This window comes from Saccopteryx leptura, chromosome 3 (assembly GCF_036850995.1).
Source record: "Saccopteryx leptura isolate mSacLep1 chromosome 3, mSacLep1_pri_phased_curated, whole genome shotgun sequence".
NCBI classification, from domain to species: Eukaryota; Metazoa; Chordata; class Mammalia; order Chiroptera; family Emballonuridae; genus Saccopteryx; species Saccopteryx leptura.
The window spans coordinates 102,646,922-102,669,335 of record NC_089505.1 but is presented as its reverse complement, the minus strand read 5'-3'; the positions used below and the strand labels follow the sequence as shown (position 1 = coordinate 102,669,335).

The 22,414-nt window shown below is 44.9% G+C and overlaps 1 protein-coding gene across 3 annotated transcripts in view; it reads right to left on the bottom strand.

Moving 5' to 3' along the window:
• DHDDS (dehydrodolichyl diphosphate synthase subunit) overlaps window positions 1–18,386 on the bottom strand; it is a 36,403-nt gene extending 18,017 nt beyond the window's left edge. The window contains exons 1-6 of one of the 3 annotated variants that reach the window (XM_066375587.1): window positions 18,250–18,386; window positions 17,593–17,710; window positions 12,431–12,547; window positions 7,804–7,946; window positions 4,057–4,173; window positions 3,197–3,298 (exon numbers count right to left, since the gene is read on the bottom strand). In XM_066375587.1, the coding sequence (XP_066231684.1) occupies window positions 3,197–3,298; window positions 4,057–4,173; window positions 7,804–7,946; window positions 12,431–12,547; window positions 17,593–17,655 (542 nt within the window). In that variant the 5' untranslated portion in view covers window positions 17,656–17,710; window positions 18,250–18,386. The remainder of the gene's footprint in view (window positions 1–3,196; window positions 3,299–4,056; window positions 4,174–7,803; window positions 7,947–12,430; window positions 12,548–17,592; window positions 17,711–18,249) is intronic. The other 2 variants (XM_066375585.1, XM_066375586.1) reach the window with 2 other exon arrangements.
• Between the last annotated feature and the right edge of the window lie 4,028 nt (window positions 18,387–22,414).

The window sequence follows — 22,414 nt, the reverse complement described above, 5'->3', positions numbered from 1 at the left end:
TCCATACCATGTCTGCATGACTAACCTCACACAGGCAAGTTACTAAACTATGCAGGGCAGAGAAAATGGAAATGGGAAAACTTGCTGGACAAGAAGCATAAAGAATATAAAGGTCAGTGGTTACTGGAATGTAGTATGAGTATAAAGTACTCTGAACTAGGTGTCAAGATCAGAGTTTTGTCCTAGGCGTGAATGCATATTACATCTGCTTGCTAAATAGCTTTCTTTCTAGCCTAAACTTACTATTTTTTAATCCATCCTTTATTATTTTTAATATACAATTGATGGATTCCACATAGAAGTAGACCTGCATAGCTCAAATCTGTGTTGTTCAAGCGTCAACTGTATTTTTGATCCATGGTTAGGAGTCCAAGGTTATGGAGGGCTAACTGTAGTTATACATGGATTTTCAACTATGTAGGCGGTAGATGCCCCTAACTACCACATTGGTTCAAGGATCAACCGTATTATTTTATTCACACAAAAGACTATATAAAACGTTAATTATAAAGCACAATATTCTTTTTTATTTTTTTTATTTATTCATTTTTAGAGAGGAGAGAGAGAGGGAGAGAGAGAAACAGAGAGAGAGAAGGGGGAAGGAGCTGGAAGCATCAACTCCCTTATGTGCCTTGACCAGGCAAGCCCAGGGTTTCAAACCAGCGACCTCAGCATTTCCAGGTCGACGCTTTATCCACTGCGCCACCACAGGTCAGGCCAAAGCACAATATTCTAATGAACAATTATAAAATCACCCTATAAACTAAGAATTAGAAAACTACCAATAACTTGTTTCTATTTATATATCCTTTATCTACTTATAAATCTCATCTTTCCGCCTGGTCCCCACTCTGCCAATGTACTCCGTATCTCAATTTTTTCCCCAATAGTTAATTTTCAATCCACATCTTAACTGACCTCCTTACAGCATTTGACTGTTGTTTCCATCAAAGTCCATGCCCTTCTTGACCCAAACCAGCAAATTCCCTCTTTTCTTGGCTTCTGTAATACTGATTGCCTGGTTTTCTCCCTATCTTCCTGGTTATTTGTTCTTTTTTTTCCTTAAGGCTCTCCCAGTCAGTAAAATTCCATTCTAGGCGCTCTCTTCACTTCAGTTACCACACAGATGATCTCCAGATATTCCAGTCCCCGCCTCTCCTCTCAACTGTGGGCCTGTTATCTATAGTGTATCACAGACCAAACCCCCGACCTTCCTCAAACTGGATCCTTTCTAGGGGCTGCCTAGCACAGTGAAGGGTACCATTATCCACTGTTTTATAACTCTAAATCCCTTAATACATCCTTTTCCCAGAGTCAGCCCATCAAGTCCTCTTGCTTTTATCTATTTTGTAGCTGTTGATGTAGTCTATTGGATCTACTCCACCCCACCACCACCACAATCCAAGCTCCCTTTCAGGTACTTTATACTTAAATTATCACAAGTGCCTTCTGAGAGTCTTTCTGCAACCAACAAGCTGCTCACACTACTGCCTTTCCCCAGTTACTAATTATTCTTTCTTCATAGATCACTTATCATTTCCTTGGGGGGCCTTCCCTGCCAGGTTATTCCTCTCATTATAAATTCTCGTGCCATGCACCGATGCCCTTATAGAATTTATCACCATTATTATTTTATGCTAATTTGTATAATCTTGATTCATATCTGTTTCCCTTACCAGAACTCCACAAGAGCAGGAAATATATATATTTTTATTCTTACCACTGTATCCCCTATATGCAGCAATTGCCTGGTCTTTCATTGGCACTTAAAAGATACTTGTTGAATGAATAAATAATAAATAATTGATTGAATGAATAAACTATGTGACACAGAAAGATCACCTAGCTTTTGGAGAGGAGAGGGATTCATAAGAGAGCCTTAAAATTTTTCTGCTTTCCTTCTTATCTAATTTTATTTTCACTGAGCAAGTTCTTGACTTTTAACTTTGTCTCCCAGGTAAATCCAATTGTACTGAAAAAGGAATCAGAAAAATTCCTGTATTCCAAGATCCCATATAATTGAGGTAAAGAACAAGAACTCTGGAATCAAATCAGCTTCAGATCTGAGTCTCACCTCTGGCTCTTACTGGCAGAAACCTTGGGAAAGTAACTTCAATGCTGAGCTTAGTTTTCTCATCTATAAAATAAAGAAAAGACTCGAATCTCTCACACATGAGAGTAATGACTTAATAAAATACAAAATATAACATTGCCTGGGTTATTTTTTCTACCGTTACTTTACTATTGCTCTTATTAGTTTACTAATATTATCACCAAAGGTTACACTAATAATAATATGAGAGGAACTGAGTAGACAAGTGGCTTCTGAAGTCTCTGACAGCTCTAATAATTAGGATTCCATTATGTTGCTAATGGTGAATGATTTTCTTTTTGAAAAAACCTGAAATTTTTTTTTTTACCTTTTTTTTTTTTTTTTTTTGTATTTTTCTGAAGCTGGAAACGGGGATAGACAGTCAGACAGACTCCCGCATGCACCCGACCGGGATCCACCCGGCATGCCCACCAGGGGCAACGCTCTGCCCACCAGGGGGTGATGCTCTGCCCCTCCAGGGCGTCGCTCTGTCGTGACCAGAGCCACTCCAGTGCCTGGGGCAGAGGCCAAGGAGCCATCCCCAGCGCCCGGGACATCTTTGCTCCAATGGAGCCTTGGCTGCGGGAGGGGAAGAGAGAGACAGAGAGGAAGGAGGGGGGGGGTGGAGAAGCAAATGGGCGCTTCTCCTATGTGCCCTGGCCAGGAATCGAACCCGGGACCTCCACATGCCAGGCCAACGCTCTACCACTAAGCCAACCCGCCAGGGCGAAAAATACCTGAATTTTGCATGAGACTGTAACCTACAGGACTACACCCCCAACAAACTGTGTTCCTGAAAAAATTATTGAAAAACCACTGCTAAAGGGCGAGGAAAGGATCTTTTTTTTATTGACTACCACAGAGTTACCACCTAATATGCCATTTTTCTGGGGCTTCTTGGTGTGCAGTGAACACAGTGAAATTCTGAAGCGGACTATAATAAGCCAATCCTAACTTCTTAAGTGTAGGGGATGCCCTCCCCCCAAATCTTTCCACATACATGCCTGATTTGACCTCTGACCCAAGTACACGACTTAGGAAGGCTTTCACAGTTTGATGCATACTGTTTTTCCTGTCAGTGTCCATGCTAAATGACTAGGGTACCTGGGCTCCAGCAGGCCCTGCTCCACTCCCCAGGCCATCTCTTTCACGGCATTGCTGATCTCATGACGGGATGTGTATGCAAAACAGACATTCAGGAAACACCTGAGCAGGAAGAACGGAGTAATTTACCAAAGGAGGACAAGGACTAAGGACTGGAGCCACTGATTCCAGAGCATCCCTTACCTGGAAAACACACACCAAATGTTAATCAGGGACACCCCTGAAAGGTCAGATTATGAATTTTTTGTGTTTTCCAAGTTTCCTTAGAATAAACATGTTACTAGTTTTGTAATAAAACAAGTACTAAATGACCCTTAGTACCCTTCCAACCCTCTCCCCTTCTACTACCAACCAGCTTTCAGGGAAGGGACTCCACTGTGATATTAGCACAAACAAAGGAGAACAGAAAGGTAATCTGATGCAAAATAAATCCACTGTGAAACATACACTATATGCCAAAGCCACACAAAATGAAGTCTGGGTTATCAAACTCTGTTCCCCTCTGCATGGGCACCACCTCTCAAGGTCATTCTATCCGTGGTTAAAGGAGTGGGACAGAAAATTTCTTGAAGAAACCATCTTCAGAGACAGGGGTAAGGCCTGTTGCATTCCCACCCCATCCCTGGTCAGGGGTGGTGAGGCACAGAAATGAAGGAGGAAGAAGATGAGAAACTGTACACGTATAACATGGTACTGCAGGACCATCTCTGGCCTGCCCTGCAGATGGAGGAGGAGGTCTCTAAGCATCCCAAACCATCCCTCCTTGCCTCTGTACCAAATGCTGACAAAGGATGTCACCCTATAGCTAGCAGGGAGTCAAAGACTGATACAGGTCCCCGAGGGGAAATTGGAAAACTTACTGGTTGTAGTTCTTGGTGGCTTGCACAGCTTGTGCAATCAGCTCTTGAAGATCCAAGGGCAACAAATGCAGATCACCCAAGACCCGGATACATACCCCATGCTTCTGCAGTTTCTCCCTGATTGGAGAAAAGGAGGTAGCGTTGGGACACAGCAGACTGAGCTGGAGCAAGCAGGATGCTAAATGATATTCAATTACTGATGTTTGAGTGCTTTCCTATGTGTCAGGTGCATTCCACATGCATTATTTCACTGCATCCCCTCAAAACTCTGAAAGGAGTTCATCACCTTCCCCATTCCATAGCAGGAAACTGAGGCCCAGACAGCTAGTCAGACAGGGATTGCCCAGGAACACACAGACATCAAGTGCTGTGTCAAGACTGAAATCCCGGTCCGTCTGATTTGAAAATCCAAACTCTATCCCGCACATGACACCGCCTCACGTGTCCTTGTCAGCAAGTTGCATTTTCATATTCTGTGCAATGTCTGTCCCATTGTGACAAATGAATAAACTCCTCAAGGGCAGAAGCTGTATTACTGGTTTGTATCTTCCGGCAAAATGATAATAATAGTGACATCTAACATTAATTATATGTTTACAAAGTGCCAGACAACGGTCTAACTGCTTTTCGTACATCAGCACATTCCATTCACACACCAACCTTGGAGGCAGATATCATTTTCATCTCCCTTTTACAGTGGAGGAAACGAAGACATAGGAGGTTGGGTGATTTGCTCAAGATCAGAATCTGGTGAGTGGAAAGCCAGAATTTGAACCTCCGGAGCCTGGTTTCAGAGCCTGTCCTCCTAATCGTGACATTACACTGCCTCCGTACTGTAACTCCCAAACTGCAGCAAGCATGGATTCACTGTCACCCAACCAGCTTCTCCACCTGGGAAGGCCATGGAGAAACTGAATGACTAAAGTTTGGAAAATGTGAGCTTAATAACAAGAAGTATATGTAGGGTGGAGGCATCTGGCAGGTTTTGGAGAACCCTGATCCAGAGGTGAAGGCCACATCTACAGCCGATACACCCTACAACCCTCAACCACATTTCAAGGGTGAAGCAAGATCTAACCACCTATTTTTGAGAACCCAGTAGAGCTACCATAGACAAATGTATACACAAATCAAGGCAAAATGTGAATATCTAGATTCAGCCCTGACCAAGTAGCTCAGTTGGTTAAGCATCGTCCTGATACACCAAGGTTGTAGGTTCAATCCCGTTCAGGGCGCATACAAGACTTAAACAATGAATGCATAAATAAGTGGAACAAATCAATATTTTTCTTTCTCTCTTAAAAAAAATTTTTTAGCAAGAGAAAGAGACAGACAGGAAGAGAGAGATGAGAAGCATCAACTCCTAGTTGCGATGCTTTTTAGTTGTTCATTGCTTCTCATATGTGCCTTGACTGGGGGTCTCCAGCTAAGCCAGTGACCCCTTGCTCAAACCAGTGACCAAACCTGGCAACCCTGCGCTCAAGCTGATGAGCCTGTGCTCAAGCCAGATAAGCTCATGCTCAAGTCAATAAAGTCAGGATTTTGAACCTGGGACCTCAGTGTTCCAGGTCAATGCTCTATCCACTGCACCATCACTGGTCAGGCAAAAGAAAAAAAGCATAAAAAGAAAAGTATACCTAAATTCAAGTCCAAGTGCCACTACTTCCTAGCTGACCTTGCATAACCACTTAGCCTCTCTGAGCCTACGTATCCCTCATCTTCTCCCAGGGTAACCGTCCCCGCCATACTCTCCACATTGGCTTATGTTGAGTGAGAAAAAGTACGTGATGTGCTTGTTCTCAGGCATCAGGTGCACGACTTGAGTGAGGTCTATAAAGTATTGAATAGAAGTTGCTGCAAGAGCCCTGGTGAGGAGCCTGGAGACCTGGGTTCCCAGTCTTGTTCTGTCACTCGCTTGCTGTGTGACCATGGGCAAGCCTTTCTCTTCTCTTCACTACGGTTTAGCTTCCCAACTGATGAAACTGAAGTAAGCCAGTGGTTTTCCAACCTTCTTTTAGCCAAAGTACTTCTTCAAATCAAATCATAAATAGAAGCCCAATACATAAAACAGATAAATGCAAACCAGTACCCTATACCCTATTATCTCTGGGTTCTTTGCACACCCACTCCTAGAATTCTGGGGTTCTATGGCTGAAAAACCACCACTCGGGTTTCATTTTGCTCTGTCCACAACTTCATAACCTAAGGCCGTTTCTTCTACTACTGACTGGTTAGAACGCTTGTGGGCACACCTCCGCTGCTGTGCATTTTGATCTTTCCGGAACTGTATGGCTGCCGCCTGTCTTTCAGAGTACAGAGGAGTAGACCACAGCTCGGAGCAGGAAACAGAAAGATCCTGTCTGTCCTGGCTCTGCCTGTCTGATAGCTGTGTGCCTCTGGATACACACCTTAACTTCTCCAGTTTTTACTTTTCTCCTCTTACAACTGGCTGGTAATATCTTTCTCACAGAATAATGTGAATATTAAATGATAATGTACCTTAGGTTCAGGGCCTGGCACAAACTGTAAGTACTTTAAAAAGGTAAGATTAGTGTGAAGCACAGAATTTGAACATGTGGAACATGCCCCTGTGCCTCCATCCCAGCCCCTCAGGTGTGAACTGGGAGCCACAGACCTGTGCTAAGGACCTGGGAGCACTGTTTGCTGCCCAGAGCTTCCCCATCCTAAGACGGACGGAAAGAAGCCTGGCTACCCCCACAAACAGGGACAAGAAAGACAGAACTGATCTAGGCCCAGCTCCACTGGAGCTCTGGGCTCTCTGTTCTCTCATTGTCCTGGTCCTGGGGCCAGGAGGAGCTGGGCAGAGAAGGTTTGTAATGGAGACTTTTGGGCGGTTGGGCTGGACAGGGTTCCATATTTAAAAGCAAACGGACTCCACCAATCTTCTGTGTCCCTCTCTGGCTCTGCTCCCTAAGTTATGCTTAAACTTAATGACAGCTAAAAATGGCACTGACTTACTTATAAAGGCTGCTTAGGCATCATCCCGTTCTCCTTCCAAGAGAATACGCAGGAGAACACAGTACCTTGTCAGGGATGACTGCACAGCAGAAAAGGACTTTCCAGTGTTTCTCTTACTCTACTCCCCTGGCCATGGCTTATTGGTCCTGGGGCAGGACTTTGATCTAAGGGGGACTAATGAAAGAATTTAGTTCCTTCTGGGCTGTTCTCATAAAACAGGGAAAGAAAGTCTGCAGAGACAAGGAATTGTACAAAGAGGCTCTACCTAATAGATTTCAATCCTGGTTTCAGTTCTGCTTGAGGCTACCTGTACTTGTCCTTGAATTCTGTTAAAGACCTCTATATCCTCAAATAAATGCCCCCTTTGGAAAAAAAAAAAGAAAAACTAGCTTGCTATATTTGCCATGTAGAGATCCAACATGAGATGGATGCAAAGCCTTAAATAACCCTCAGAAAGCCTGACCTGTGGTGGTTCAGTGGATAAAATGTCGACCTGGCTTCATCACTGCAATGCTGAGGTTGCCAGTTCAAATCCCTGGGCTTGCCCTGGCCAAGGCACACACAAGAAGCAACTACTACAAATATGTAGATGCTTCCCGTTTCTCCCACCTCTCTCTTTCTCCTTCTCTTTCTCTCTCTCTCCCCCCTCTCCAAAAAGCAATCAATAAAAATAACAATAATAATAATAAGCCTCAGATAAGAGAGTTGAGGGTTAGGGTAAAGCTGGAGGTGCTGAAGAACACGCGCTCCCCTCTGACAGCATCTTACTGTTCTTCCAGCAAGCGGCCGAACTTCTGCCGGGCCATATCCATTAGCCCGTCTACTTCACTCTTGGAGCGTTTGAAGTTCTCAATGCTGAATGCGTACACCGTCACCTCTCGGATGCCCAGGTTCAAACACCAATGCAGAGTCTGAGAAGGGAGAAGACAAGGAGCTAGGGTACAGGAAAGAGTGGAAAGGGAAATAAGAGAGGCCTTGGCCCCAACTCAGTGCTGGCTAAAGCTAGGAGAACACCAGTGCTTCTGCCAGAATAATGAACAAAATATTCAGAAAGCCACCACTGGAGAAACCGAAAAATGTGAACTTGATGAGTACTACTATGCTGATGTCTACCAGAAAGAGCGCTTCATTGAGAGTAAAAAATCCAGGTTCCAGTCCCTGATTCCACCATGCACTAGCCATGTGATCATAGGCAAATCATTTAACTCTCTGGGCCTGAGTCTCCTTATCTGTAAAAAGAGATAATAGCCCTGGCTGGTTGGCTCAGCGGTAGAGCGTCGGCCTAGCGTGCGGAGGACCCGGGTTCGATTCCCGGCCAGGGCACACAGGAGAAGCGCCCATTTGCTTCTCCACCCCTCCGCCGTGCTTTCCTCTCTGTCTCTCTCTTCTCCTCCCGCAGCCAAGGCTCCATTGGAGCAAAGATGGCCCGGGCGCTGGGGATGGCTCTGTGGCCTCTGCCTCAGGCGCTAGAGTGGCTCTGGTCACAACATGGCGACGCCCAGGATGGGCAGAGCATCGCCCCCTGGTGGGCAGAGCATCGCCCCATGGTGGGCGTGCCGGGTGGATCCCGGTCGGGCGCATGCGGGAGTCTGTCTGACTGTCTCTCCCTGTTTCCAGCTTCAGAAAAATGAAAAAGGAAAAAAAAAAAAAAAGAGATAACAATCCATCCCTCATAGGTGGCTAATGAACAATACAGAACACAAGGTACTATTACTCACAGCATAACTTCATCATTCTGGTAGATTGAGTGGCTGATGGGTCCTAAGGATGAGAGCAACAATTGCGTGCCTGTGCAGCATTTATGTCTGTGAAGGGTTTTCACATACGCTGTTTCAACAGGTTCTTTAAATAACCCCTTGAGACTGGCATTATTGTTTTCCTATCTACTTTATACAGGACAAAACTGAGGCTCAGAGAGTTGAAGAAATGTGTCAAACATCTATTATACAACGAATCCATTAAATGAAGTTCTAAAAGGACAAAAACTAATCTATAGTGATTGCTCTTCTGCTTTGTTTCTTCAGTTCTGTTTAAATGTCTCCTAGCCCCTATCTTTAACCTCCAGGCACCCCATCTTAACATGCATCCTTCTACAGACATACACACAAACCAATTCATTGCCACCTTAGGAAAAAACCGGACTCCTGTATAGGCTCAAGGATACAGACCTTACAGGGTTGTGGCTGGGACTCCGGGGTTGAAACCCCCTACTGACCTCAGTCAAAATAGATGCCAATAACAACAGTTTCAATTTGTTTAAGCACTTTCTTTTTTTTTTTTTTTAATTTATTTATTTTTACAGAGACAGAGAGTGAGGCAGAGAGAGGGATAGACAGGGACAGACAGACAGGAACAGAGAGAGATGAGAAGCATCAATCATTAGTTTTTCATTGCGTGTTGCAACACTTTAGTTGTTCATTGATTGCTTTCTCATATGTGCCTTGACCGTGGGCCTTCAGCAGACCAAGTAACCCCTTGCTGGAGCCAGTGACCTTGGGTTCAAGCTGGAGGGCTTTTTGCTCAAACCAGATGAACCCGCACTCAAGCTGGCGACCTCGGGGTCTCGAACCTGAGTCCTCTGCATCCCAGTCCGACGCTCTATCCACTGCGCCACCGCCTGGTCAGGCAAGCACTTTCTTTATTCCAGGCCCTGTGCCACATGCTTTTCATTGTGCTATTTTGTTTAATCCTCACATAATCTCCTGAGATAGGAATTATTGCTACCCTGTTTTACAGATGAAGAAACTACGGTAAGACAAAGGGAAGCTACATAACTTGCTACAGATCACTGAGCCAGGAAGTGGCAGAGAAGGGGTACCCATGAATTCTGAGTGACTCCAGAGCTTAAGCTCCTAAGCACCAGGCAAAACTGCCTCTTAATTAGTCACAAAAGGGAAGCTGGGGTCAACAAATCTAAAGACCTCCATACAGTATTAAAAAGAACCACAGCTGGCCCTGGCCGGTTGGCTCAGAGGTAGAGCGTTGGCCTGGCGTGCGGGGGACCCGGGTTCAATTCCCGGCCAGGGCACATAGGAGAAGCGCCCATTTGCTTCTCCACCCCCCCCCCCCTTCCTCTCTGTCTCTCTCTTCCCCTCCCGCAGCCAAGGCTCCATTGGAGCAGAGATGGCCCGGGCGCTGGGGATGGCTCCTTGGCCTCTGCCCCAGGCGCTAGAGTGGCTCTGGTCGCAGCAGAGCGATGCCCCGGAGGGGCAGAGCATCGCCCCCTGGTGGGCAGAGCGTTGCCCCTGGTGGGCGTGCCGGGTGGATCCCGGTCGGGCGCATGCGGGAGCCTGTCTGTCTCTCCCCGTTTCCAGCTTCAGAAAAAAAAGAAAAAGAAAAAGAAAAAAAACAAAACAAACAAACAAACAAAAAGAACCACAGCCACTTGTTCAAAGCAAAAAATATCACTGTTCTAGCATTGGGCCATGTTCTTGTGCCAAGAATCTACAGGCCGTATTTCTATTCTCCTTAGTTTCTCAAAGTTTGACACATTCCATTCTTGCTGTTAGACTTAATGTTTTCCAACCCGCAATATTTATTAAAAACCATAAAATATTTGGATGCTCTATCTGTGGAGAAATCCACTCTCTGTCTCACTGTCTTACTAATAAACTCACACTTTAAGCTCTAAAACAACAACAAAAACCCCATAAAATGTTCATGACCTTTGCTTAGAGTGATGTCCCATTTGTCTGGCCCTTTCCCCAGGTTAAGCACTGAAAGACCTGTGTCCTGACAAACCCTCAGATTCAGGAAAACTAAGGGTGGTCACCTTATCATTGCTCCAAAAATGTCACTACTTAAATAGTACTATTTATAATGTCCAATAATAGGGGAGCAGTTAAACAAATTATGTCAGATCTTTATGATAACAAAAATTTCCCTTTTGTGTGACAGAAACAGAGAGACAGAGAGAGGGACAGATAGGGACAGACAGGAAGAGAGAGAGACGAGAAGCATCAATTCTTCATTGTGGCACCTTAGTTGTTCATTAATTGCTTTCTCATATGTGCCTTGACCAGGAGAATACAGCAGAACGAGTGACCCCCTTGCTCAAGCCAGCAACCTTGGGCTCAAGCTGGTGAGCCTTGCTCAAACCAGATGATCCTGTGCTCAAGCCAGCGACCTTGAGGTTTCGAACCTGGGTCTTCCGCATCCCAGTCCGATGTTCTATACACTGAGCCACCACCTGGTCAGGCATACAAAAATGTTCTATAATCATTAAAACATATACTATAGTTAGAGCCCTGGCCAGTTAGCTCAGAAGTATAGCATCAGACCGTGTTCAATTTCCAGTCAGAGTGCACAGGAGATGTGACCATCTGCTTCTCTACCCCTCCTCCTTCACTCATTCTCTCTCTCTCCCCCTTCTGTAGCCATGGCTAGATTGGTTCAAGCAAGTTGACCCCAGGTGCTGAGGATGGCTCTGTGGCCTCTGCCTGAGGCCCTAAAAATAGCTTAGTTGCCCAGCAATGGAGCAACATCCCCAGATGGACACAGCATCACCCAGTAGGGGGCTTGCCGGGTAGATACCAGTACGAGTACATGTGGGAGTATGTTTCTCTGCCTCCCCTCCTCTCACTTAATAAAAAAAACACACACATATAGTTAGAAAGGCTATATATCAACATAGAAAAATAGTTGCCAAAGTATCAAGTAAAAATAAGGTTTCTTTATTAAAAAAAATTTTTTTTTAGTAAGAGGAGGGGAGGCAGAGAGACAGACTCCTGCATACAACCCAGTCAGGATCCAGCCAGCAAGCCCACTAGGGGGCAATGCTCTGCCTATCTGGAGCTATTGCTCCGTTGCAACCGGAGCCACTTTTTCAGTGCCTGAGGTAAGGCCATGGAGCCATCCTCAATACCCAAGGCCAACTCGCTTGAACCAATTGAGCCATGGCTGCAGGAGGGGGAGAGAGAGAGAGACAGCGAATGAGAGAGAAAGCGAGAAGGGAGAGGGGGAGAGGTGAAGAAGCAGATTGGCACTTCTCCTGTGTGCCCTGACCAGGAAATGAACTCGGGACCTCCACATGACAGGCCGACGCTCTACCACTGAGCCAACTGGCCAGGGCCTAAAAATAAGGTTATTAAAGCTATAAATGTAATTCTATAAATGTTAATTCATGTTAGAACAGCTTACAAGGAGGCACAGAAAAAAAACTGTTGATTGGTTAAAGGTGGGTGGAGGCAATGTTGTTCTTATTTCTAATATCTTGTGATGAACCATTGGATGACTCAATTTTTTTGTTAATGATGACAGAAGACCTATAGCTAGCAAGCAAGCAATAAAACAAAGATCTATTTAAAAACTCTCAAACCACAGCAAACTCAGGTTTCCCAGCTATATTCCAATTTTCCACAGACAGTTCACCTTGGGTTCTGCCACCCACACCCACCTCAGCCAACTTGTTGAAGCCCTGCGAGTGGCCCTCCTGCCGCTCCACTTGGCACTTCTTGGCATAGCGACGGTTCCCATCCATTATAAATGCAACATGTTTGGGTATTGGGCCTGCCTGTGAAGTAAGAAGACAAACGATGAACATATCACATACTCTTAAAAGATAAAGGGAGACATTACGCCCTGAGCTGATAGGCTTGAGCTAGATGATGAAGCCCCAAAGAAGAGAATTGGGTGTTTTGTGTTATTAGCTTTATAAATGGGTATTAAGTACTTTATTTTTATTTATATATTTATTTTATTTTTTTTTTGTATTTTTCCAAAGTGAGAGCGATGGGGAGGCAGACAGACTCCCGCATGCTCCCAAACAGGATCCACCCAGCAAGCCCAGTAGGGGGTGATGCTCTGCCCATCTGGGCCATTGCTCCGCTGCAATTGAAGCCATTCTAGCGCCTGAGGCAGAGGCCATGGAGCCATCCTCAGTGCCTGGGCCAACTTTGCTTCAATGGAGCCTTGGCTGTGGGAGGGGAAGAGAGAGACAGAGAGGAAGGAGAGGGGGAGGGGTGGAGAAGCAGATGGGAGCTTCTCCTGCGTGCCTTGGCCGGGAATCGAACCCAGGACTTCCACACGCTGGGCCGACGCTCTACCAAGCCAACCAGCCAGGGCCTATTTATATGTTTATTAAGCACTTGTTACATGCCAAGCACTATTCTAAGCTATTTATACCGTAGTCTTTTTATCATACAATCTATAAAGTATATAGTTGGCCCTGGCCAGATGGCTCAGTTGGCTAAAGCATTGTCCTGAAATGAAAAAGTTGCAAGTTTGATCCCTGGTCGGGGCACATACAGGAACAAATCGAGTTCCCATCTCTGTCTCTCTAACCCCCCTATCTCTTTCTCTAAAATCAATAAAATAAGCATAAAAAAACCCCCAAAGTATATAGTATTATCTTCATTTTATAGATGAAAAAACAGGTTCATAGAGGTCAAGTGACTTGCACAAGTCACACTGCTAAGAGGCAAAGTGGGGATTTAAACTAAGGTCTGTGGCCTGACCAGGCGGTGGTGCAGTGGATAGAGCATCAGACTGGGATGCGGAGGACCCAGGTTCGAGACCCTGAGGTCGCCAGCTTGGGCACAGGCTCATCTGGCTTGAGCAAAAAGCTCACCAGTGCCTGACCTGTGGTGGCGCAGTGGATAAAGCGTCGACCTGGAAATGCTGAGGTCGCCGGTTCGAAACCCTGGGCTTGCCTGGTCAAGGCACATATGGGAGTTGATGCTTCCAGCTCCTCCCCCCCTTCTCTCTCTCTGTCTCTCCTCTCTCTCTCTCTCTCTGTCTCTCCCCCTCCTCTCTAAAATGAATAAATAATAATAATAATAAAAAAAACTCACCAGCAGCCGAGTCTTTAAATAAAATTAAAAAAAAAAAAAAAAAAAAAGCTCACCAGCTTGGACCCAAGGTCGCTTCCTTGAGCAAGGGGTTACTTGGTCTGCTGAAGGCCCGCAGTCAAGGCATATATGAGAAAGCAATCAATGAACAACTAAGGAGTCGCAACAAAAAACTGATAATTGATGCTTCTCATCTCTCTCCGTTCCTGTCTGTCCCTATCTATCCCTCTCTCTATCTCTCTGTCCCTAGAAAAAAATAAAAAATAAATAAACTAAGGTCTGTGTGTGATCAGAGTTCGTCTTTTAACCATATGTTCTCTTTTCAAAAAATGTTTTATTTCTTGATTTTACAGAAAAGGTACTCATTGTTTGATTCTTTAAGTGTTTAAGATTTTATTTTATTGATTTTAGAGAGATAAGAGAGAAGAGAGAGAAGGAGTGGGAGTTGGGTGAGAAGCATCAACTCGTAGTTGCTTCCTGTATGTGCCTTGACCACGCAAGCCTGGGTTTTAACCAGTGACCTCAGCAGCATTCCAGGTTGACGCTTTATCCACTGAGCCACCATAGGTCATTCTTGAATGAACCCTGACTGGGGATCAGACCCACAACTTTGGTGTTATCAAGATGACACTAACCAACTGAGCTACTGGGCCAGGGCCATAACCATATATATGTTCTTAAACACCACTTTGGTTTCATCAGTATCCAATTGGAAGGCCCAGGAAGAATACTAATGGTGTGGTCAAATGAAGAGGGCATCCTCCACATCAAAGAGGCCTTCACTCCTCAGCTCTAGCCAATTGCTGATGTACAGAAATGGGGTCAAATGTTGCTGGATCCTCCAACTTTATAGGAGATGTCAAATTGTTTATAAAAATTTAAATGCCAGGAGCCATTTCAAAGCAAACAAAGACATTTTGGGGGCCAAACAAAACTTCTTATCTGGCCTGACCTGTGGTGGCGCAGTGGATAAAGCGTCGACCTGGAAATGCTGAGGTCGCCGGATCAAAACCCTGGGCTTGCCTGGTCAAGGCACATATGGGAGTTGATGCTTCCAGCTCCTCCCCACCTTCTCTCTCTCCCTCTCTGTCTCTCTCTCTCCCTTTCTCTCTCCTCTCTAAAATAAATAAATAAAACTAAAAAACAAAACAAAACAAAAAAACACTTCTTATCTGGCTTAGAGTAGTCTGTTGTTGTCTATCACAACATTCACCCCTTGGCCTTATTTTCCTCACCGAAGGGGCTCTTCACAGACTGCTTCCCAGGTACCTCTCTGTCATTTTCTACTTTTGTCTCCTCCACAGGCAGCCTTTAAAAAAATGTTTCAATCAAGTCATGCAGCTTGTTATTCCTGACACATGACTGCAGTGGTTGCCTGAGGAGGTATTTCCATATCTGGGCCTACCTGAGTAACCTTGGCATTTGTGTGTTAGTGTGGAGTGGGTATGACTTACTGACTCATAAATTCATTACTACCCACTACTTGACAGTCTGTGGCTAAAAAACCAATCCGAGCTGACCGGCTTCAATATTAAACCTATCACATGCAGAGGCTATAACACTGTTGTGAATCATAGCGAAAAAGCTGAGGGAATCCTGACCAACCAGGTGGCGGCGCAGTGGATAGAGAGTTGGACTGAGACATGGAGAACCCAGGTTCAAAACCCCAAGGTCACCAGCTTGAGCGTGTGAGCTCATCTGGTTTGAGTGAGGCTCACCAGCTTGAGCCTAAGGTTGCTGACTTGAGCAAGGGGTCATTCAGTCTGTTGTAGCCCTCCCTACCCTGTGAAGGCACATATGAGAAAGCAATTGAACAACTAAGGTGCCACCATGAACAATTGATGCTTCTCATCTCTCTCCCTTCCTATCTGTCTGTCCCTATCTGTCCCTCACTCTCTATCTGTCTCAGTCACCAAAAAAAAAAAAAAAAAAAAAAAAAAGAGCTGGGAAATCAAGGGAGAGTATAGGAAATGGAGTGACTGTAGTCTTCAAATGACTAAAAAATTGCCCCAGTAGTCTGACCAGGTGGTGGCATAATGGATAGAGCATCGGACTGGGATGTGGAGGACCCAGGTTCGAGACTCCGAGGTCGCCAGCTTGAGCACAGGCTCATCTGGCTTGAGCAAAAAGCTCACCAGCTTGGACCCAAGGTCGCTGGCTCAAGCAAGGGGTTACTGGGTCTGCTGAAGGCCTGCAGTCAAGGCATATATGAGAAAGCAATCAATGAACCACTAAGGTGTCGCAACAAAAAACTAATGATTGATGCTTCTCATCTCTCTCCATTCCTGTCTGTCTGTCCTTATCTATCCCTCTGACTCTCTGTCTCTGTAAAAAAAAGAAAAGAAAAACAGCCCCAGTAACAGCAGTAATCAAGAAGCATTAGAGCCTGACCAGGTGGTGGCACCATGAATAGAGCATTGACCTGGGACCCTGAGGACCCAGGTTCGAAATCCTGAGGTCGCCAGCTTGAGCCTGGGCTCATCCAGTTTGAGCAAGGGCTTGGGGTCACTGGCTTGAGCCCAAGGTCGCTGCCTTGAGCAAGGTGTCACTCGTTCTGCTGTAGCCCCCCAGTCAAAGTACATATGAGAAAGCAATCAATGAACAACTAAGGTTCCACAATTACAAGTTGATGCTTCTTATCTGTGTCCCTTCCTGTCTCTCTCTTTCTCAAGAAAAAAAAAACTGTTACAGGCACTCTCCCTCTGGGGAGCATGCCTGCGCCTTTCCCCTCTTTTTCTCCCCAGGGGGTTTACCTTTGCCTTTCTCTCTCCTAAGCTTCAAGGGCCCTTCTTTTGCCTCTGTAACTTGTTTTCTAAACCCATTTTTTCTACTGTTCACTTCTTCCACCTCTCTGATTTTCTTAATAAATTCTTTTATAGTTTGGAAAAAGAAAAGAACTGCCTGACTAGGCAGTGGCGCAGTGGATAGAGCACTGGACTGGGACGCGGAGTACCCAGGTCAGAAACCCCAAGGTCACCAGTTTGAACACGGGCTCATCTGGCTTGAGTGCAAGCTCACCAGCTTGAGTGCAGGGTCACTGGCTTGAGTGTGGAATCATAGACATGACCCCATGGTCTCTGGCTTGAAGCCCAAGGTCGTTGGCTTGATCCCAGGGTCACTGGCTTGAGCAAGGGGTCACTCATTCTGCTGTAGCCCCCGGGCAGGGCACATATGAGAAAGCAATCAATGAACAACTAAGGTGCCACAACGAAGAATTGATGCTTCTCATCTCTCTTCATTCCTGTCTGTCCCTATCTGTCCCTCTGTCAAAAACAACAACAAAAACAAAGAACTGCTAAACAATGAGCTAAATGCTTTTTATATATGTTTCATTTAATCCTCAAAAAACATTTAGAGAAAAACAAAAAAAATTTAGAGCTACCTAGTTAATAAACGATAAAATAGGACTTTCGTTCTTGTGTGTCAGCCCCCAAAGCCCAAACTCAGCCACTATGCTCTAGCACATCAAAGAAAGATAATTTTATCTAAATCCAGAGGACAGCACTAGGAATAACAGATCAAAGCTCCAGGGAAATAAATTTCAATTCTCCCTAACGAAGACCTAACAGTATATGCTGTTCAATGATATTAGGAGGTCCTGGGCTTCCTGAAAATGTGAGAGTTAAGACAATAATCTGGCAGAAATGTAGATCTGGAAGTTTCCTTGCATTGCTAAATTACACTCAACATCGTGAATTACTCAATTTGAATAACAGGTTTTGATACAAGATTACACAACTGACCAGGTGAACTGGTGCTATGGGCTCACCTTTATGATGTTGGCACAGAACCGCTCCCACAGTGACAACTGTCCTTCCTTGATCCATGACATAGTTCTTGCCCAAGTGGAAAATAAGCCCAGAATAAGAAGATATCAGCCAGGTAACCTTGAATAAACAACAAAGAGAATCAGAAGTCACCAGGGCTTGCAAACAGCGACCACTGACTTGTAAGGATTCAGCCGGGCTGTGGAGAGCAGCCAGCATTAGTAGCCAAAGACACCGGTCCAACCCTCTAATCTTTGACCACCCGGAGTTTAAAAATAAGCCAATGGGACCTCTGGGGCTGAGGCCCTTCCCTGGTTCTCCTGGCTCGGTGGACCTTGCTCCCATCCCCTTTTCCTCGGTATCTGCATTGGCTTTTTATGAACCTCTAAGTCTGCTTTCTGCCATACCCTAGTCCGTACATCCCGATCCTTTCCCGCTTCGTCCTTCTCCATCTTCCCCCAGGCCATTTCTAACTCTCTGCGCTCCCAGTTACTGACTCCTTGAGTTGTCACCCCGTTACCTCCTGCCTCAGTGGTCTCCTAAGTATTTATCCCCACACTTGTCTTTTCCACTGTCTCTTCAGTCATTCCCCTGGCTTCCCCTTCCCGTCCAGTCACTTCTCTCCTTGCATTAACCGCTTGAACACAGAACCAGCTTACCTCCGCCCGGCGTCTTTCAACTGTTCCCTAAGGCCGACACTTCCTCACCACGTGGCGCTGAGATATTACGTCATCGTTGGGCGCCTAGACGCGCTCCTTCCCAGTCCCTTAATGGGCGTGGCCCTGCCATGCACCGGCAGGCTCGCAGGAGGAGCGGCACTAGCCTGGGGAGCAGGAATTCGCACTCCCGGAAACCGGTAGGAATGCGCACTCACGTGACCGAATGGGGCTGGCTGCCAGGCTCCAGGTCACGTGTTGGAGAAGGTGGGGTCGAAGCGGAGGAGTGGTTAGCCATAGATTAAGAAGCCTTAAACCGGCTACGTACAGTATAGGACGAGAGTTCGGGGATCGCTAAGTTAGAAATGGGTAGGCTGCTCTCCGGAAGGCCTTGGAAGATCGCAGAACTGGGCTTTAGGGACCTTGTACGGGTCATAGTAGATTTAATCGTCTGGGAAGTTACCAGCCCTAGTCAATCGCACAGACTCAATACCAATCCATTTGTGCTGACTTTAGGATTTGCAGATTCTCAGGACCTACCCAAAGGAAAACAAATTTTGAAGCCAGAAAGAGCTCTACTCTAATAATGACTTTTAATATTAACAGAAAGGCCTTTAATTAACCCTGATAGAAAAATCAGCCCTGGCCGGGTCGCTCAGTTGGTTAGAGCATTGTTGCCATATGTTCAGGGAACATACAAGAATCAACCAATGAATGCATAAATAAGTGGAATAACAAATTGATGTTTCTAATTAATTTCTGAAAAAAGTTCAAGGGCATTAGCTATCAAAACTCTCCAGAAAACTTGCAGGAATTTGAGGCACTGACAAATTTGGAGTTCAAGCCTCTCAAAATAAAATAAAAAAACAGCAAAAAAATTAAAAACAGCAAAAAGAAACCTTTACAATGTTCAGATCAATTCTTGTAATTTCTCTCACCAAGGAATCAAGGCAAAAGATATTGTACCAAATTTAAAAAATGTATTGCACCAGTAACCCCCAAGTCACTGTGTGCCTCCTACTCTTTTCTAATGAAAGGATTACTTTTACCAGACATTTTACAAGCCACAGTAACCCATCCATGAATAGTCTTAAAACTTTTCCATCCTTCCAGCTTTGCAGCTGGGAAGCAAGCTTTAGCCTAGCTGGCTGCCATGGTCAACTTTAAGATGTTTGCTACACTCTTTGGAGTTGATGTATGAAGTTTCTTACCCTTCTGTTTCTGTGCACCTGCTCTAATAGTATGCCTCCAAGCAAAAGTTTATTTTTCCTTTTTAAATTCTCCTTCCCTTAGGGGGAGTTAGATGTTTAAAAAAACAATGCTCATCAGTGGGCTAGCAAACTTGGGCTCAAATAAAATGTTAACGTGTTTATACCTAGTCAGTGTATCTCCTTTGGCCTTAATTTCCCCATTTCCACATATTTGCCTCCCTGGGGTACTGCAGAGGGTTAATTAATTAAGATTTGTAAAGGGATTTGAAGAGCAGGGGACAAAGTAGTATTAGGGTCTCATGCCCCAAGGCATGGCCCCATCCTTTTATCCCAGCCAATGGCACAGGCTACTCCATTCTTATGCATGCCAAACTCCTAATCCCCTCTTGAATGTGGCAGCGTCCAAGGAAAGGACAGGAGGGCTTAACTAGAAACAAAAATCCACAGTAATGAGGGGCTAAGGGGACTGAACCTTCAACATTCATTCTTAACAAAATGGCTGAACAGAAAATTTAATGGTTCTGTGACTTCTGAGTTCCAATCCAAGGAGGTGGAATTATGGGAGAAAAACACTCTAAAAATCTAACAAGGCGATGACAGTTTCAGTACGAATAAGTCTTTATTCATTCATTTTATTTTCCCAGGGAAAAGAGGGGAAGGGAAAGAGTCAGCATGTGTTTTACATAACGATAGTTATCGAGTGGAAGTACCCGGCACAGCAAAATCAACCATCAAATAAACAGTCTCCAGTGATAGAGGTCACCAAAGCCCAAGGGGGCCCAGTCTCCTGAAGTAAAGAAATGAGGAGAAAGAATCAGGGAAAGAACAGACAGGTACATGCTTTCCTACCCTCCCACCCTCCCTTCCGCTGCATAAATTCAAGATTTCACACAAAGCTTTGGTTTCTAGCAGTAAACATGGAGTTACATTCGTCCGTCTCCTATTAAACAATCATGTGGCTACTTTGACATAAGTTTTTTGCACCTGCATAAAAGTTCCTGAGTGACTTGGATATACATCCATCTTCCATTTCTTGGTCTCCCAACCCCACTTTCAAAATGAAAGGCCTCACCATTGCATCTCTCTATTCTAGGGTTTGATTAAAATACAGCAATCTAAGTGTGGCATGAATCATGTATCAAGGAGTGGTCCTGACTCACGATATTGGGAAGAAGGGGTGGAGTACTTGTAGCTTCTTCGGGATTTTTGCAGAAATGATTTAAAATATGAAGTGACACCCCACATGTTAAATGTATGTGTGGGCATGTGGGCTTTTTTGGGGGGTGTGGATAGAAGAGGACATAAGATAAGAGTCAAGTTGTTAGGACTTTAGATCTGGTCCAAAATAGGAAATAGGGGGAAGAGGAAACAAAAGAAAGAATGGGTCAAGACCTCTGCTTCAAGAAGAGGGGTCCCCAAGCTTATGTTTCAGATCCTTTCTGCCTGGTGCAGAATCTTTTGTCAAAGATGCTTTGGCTATTTTTCTCAATACAAAAAGAAGTTTGTAAACAATAAAACCCCAAAAGAACATGGAGAAAGACCAACACATTTACACAAACTAGGTCACCTAGCAATCACCAAATCAGCTACTGTGAAGTCCTATAAAGCTGAGACAAATACAATAACTAGAGGGGGCAGCAACTGGGGGAGACAAGAACCCAGGATCAGACACACATCACCCAATGCATTCTATTGCATTTGCCCCGGTCAACACAGTGAGGTAGGTTTTTGGTGATCTCACAGCATGTACAAGAAACCCGCTTTTCTCCATTAGCTACTATGACACTAATCACTGCTGCAGCAGGGCAGGACACTGGCTCTGAGCACACCGCAAAGAAGCCATCGCTTATGGTCTTTCTGGAAGCCAAGAAAGAAAAACAAAGAATTTTTAAAGGTTAAAGAATTTGGTCATTGCTTCATATATCCATCCCTGGGCAGCTCAAGATGGTTCGAGAGGGTATTGTTCTTAAAACCTATCTTTACCAACTCATATATATATATTTTTTTACAAACACATATACGTACACCTTGTTGTGCATGGTAGGCCCAGCCCAATCCAGTGAGGGATGGTCTGGTCTGTAATGTGAATCCCAAACCCTGGGATTAGAGGTCTGGAACAGGAATCCTTGGTTACACACATATAGACAACCCTCACCTAACCTTGACTCCCCTCTGCACCTTTCACCCAGCCCAGCCTCTTCTAACCTCAGCACGAACCACCTATTCCTGTTCAGACCAATTTCCAATCTTCCAGTAGAATGACATCAAGTAATGGGGCCACCCCGTTAAAATCTAGTCTTCCACAAAACACTGAAGGTGGAGGGGTTTCAAGATGACACTATGGCAGAAGAGCCAGCTCTGACTGGCAAATATGAGGTAGTTCAATAGGTTTTATACTCCAAATAGTCGTTCTCCCTGATGATAAAACAACAAAAAGTATTCCTGCTGTGCAGACTGGAGCTGCTGCCCACTAATCCCTGAGATTGCTCATGTACCTGAGAACACAGTGCAGGAATGAGGGCCTTCGATTAAAATACACAAAAATACAAAACCAGAATATTTATATTAAGAAAAAAAAAAGTTAAAATGCACAAGATACGTCATTCGCACACAGATAGTGCAGTTGGCATCCTGGAGAAAGTGGGACCCAAGGTGCAGTTATCCAAGGGACCAAATAAATAAAATTGTATTGGCCCAGAATGGGGTGGGAGTGAGTTTAGGAGCAGCAGGTCTGCAGCTGTTTCCCAACCATCCATTTTGCCTCTCATCACAACCCAATGCTTGGGACAATTGTCAGCACCCTATCCCGAGATGGGTTATGAGGAGACAAGATGTGGGAAAACTTTGCCGTACCCCTACCCTGAGAGATTCCTTGCCACATAATGTCGTTGTTTGTGGGCTAAATTCTTTAATCTGGTCTTATGCTAATCTTTTCACTCTGGCAGGGGAAATATTAT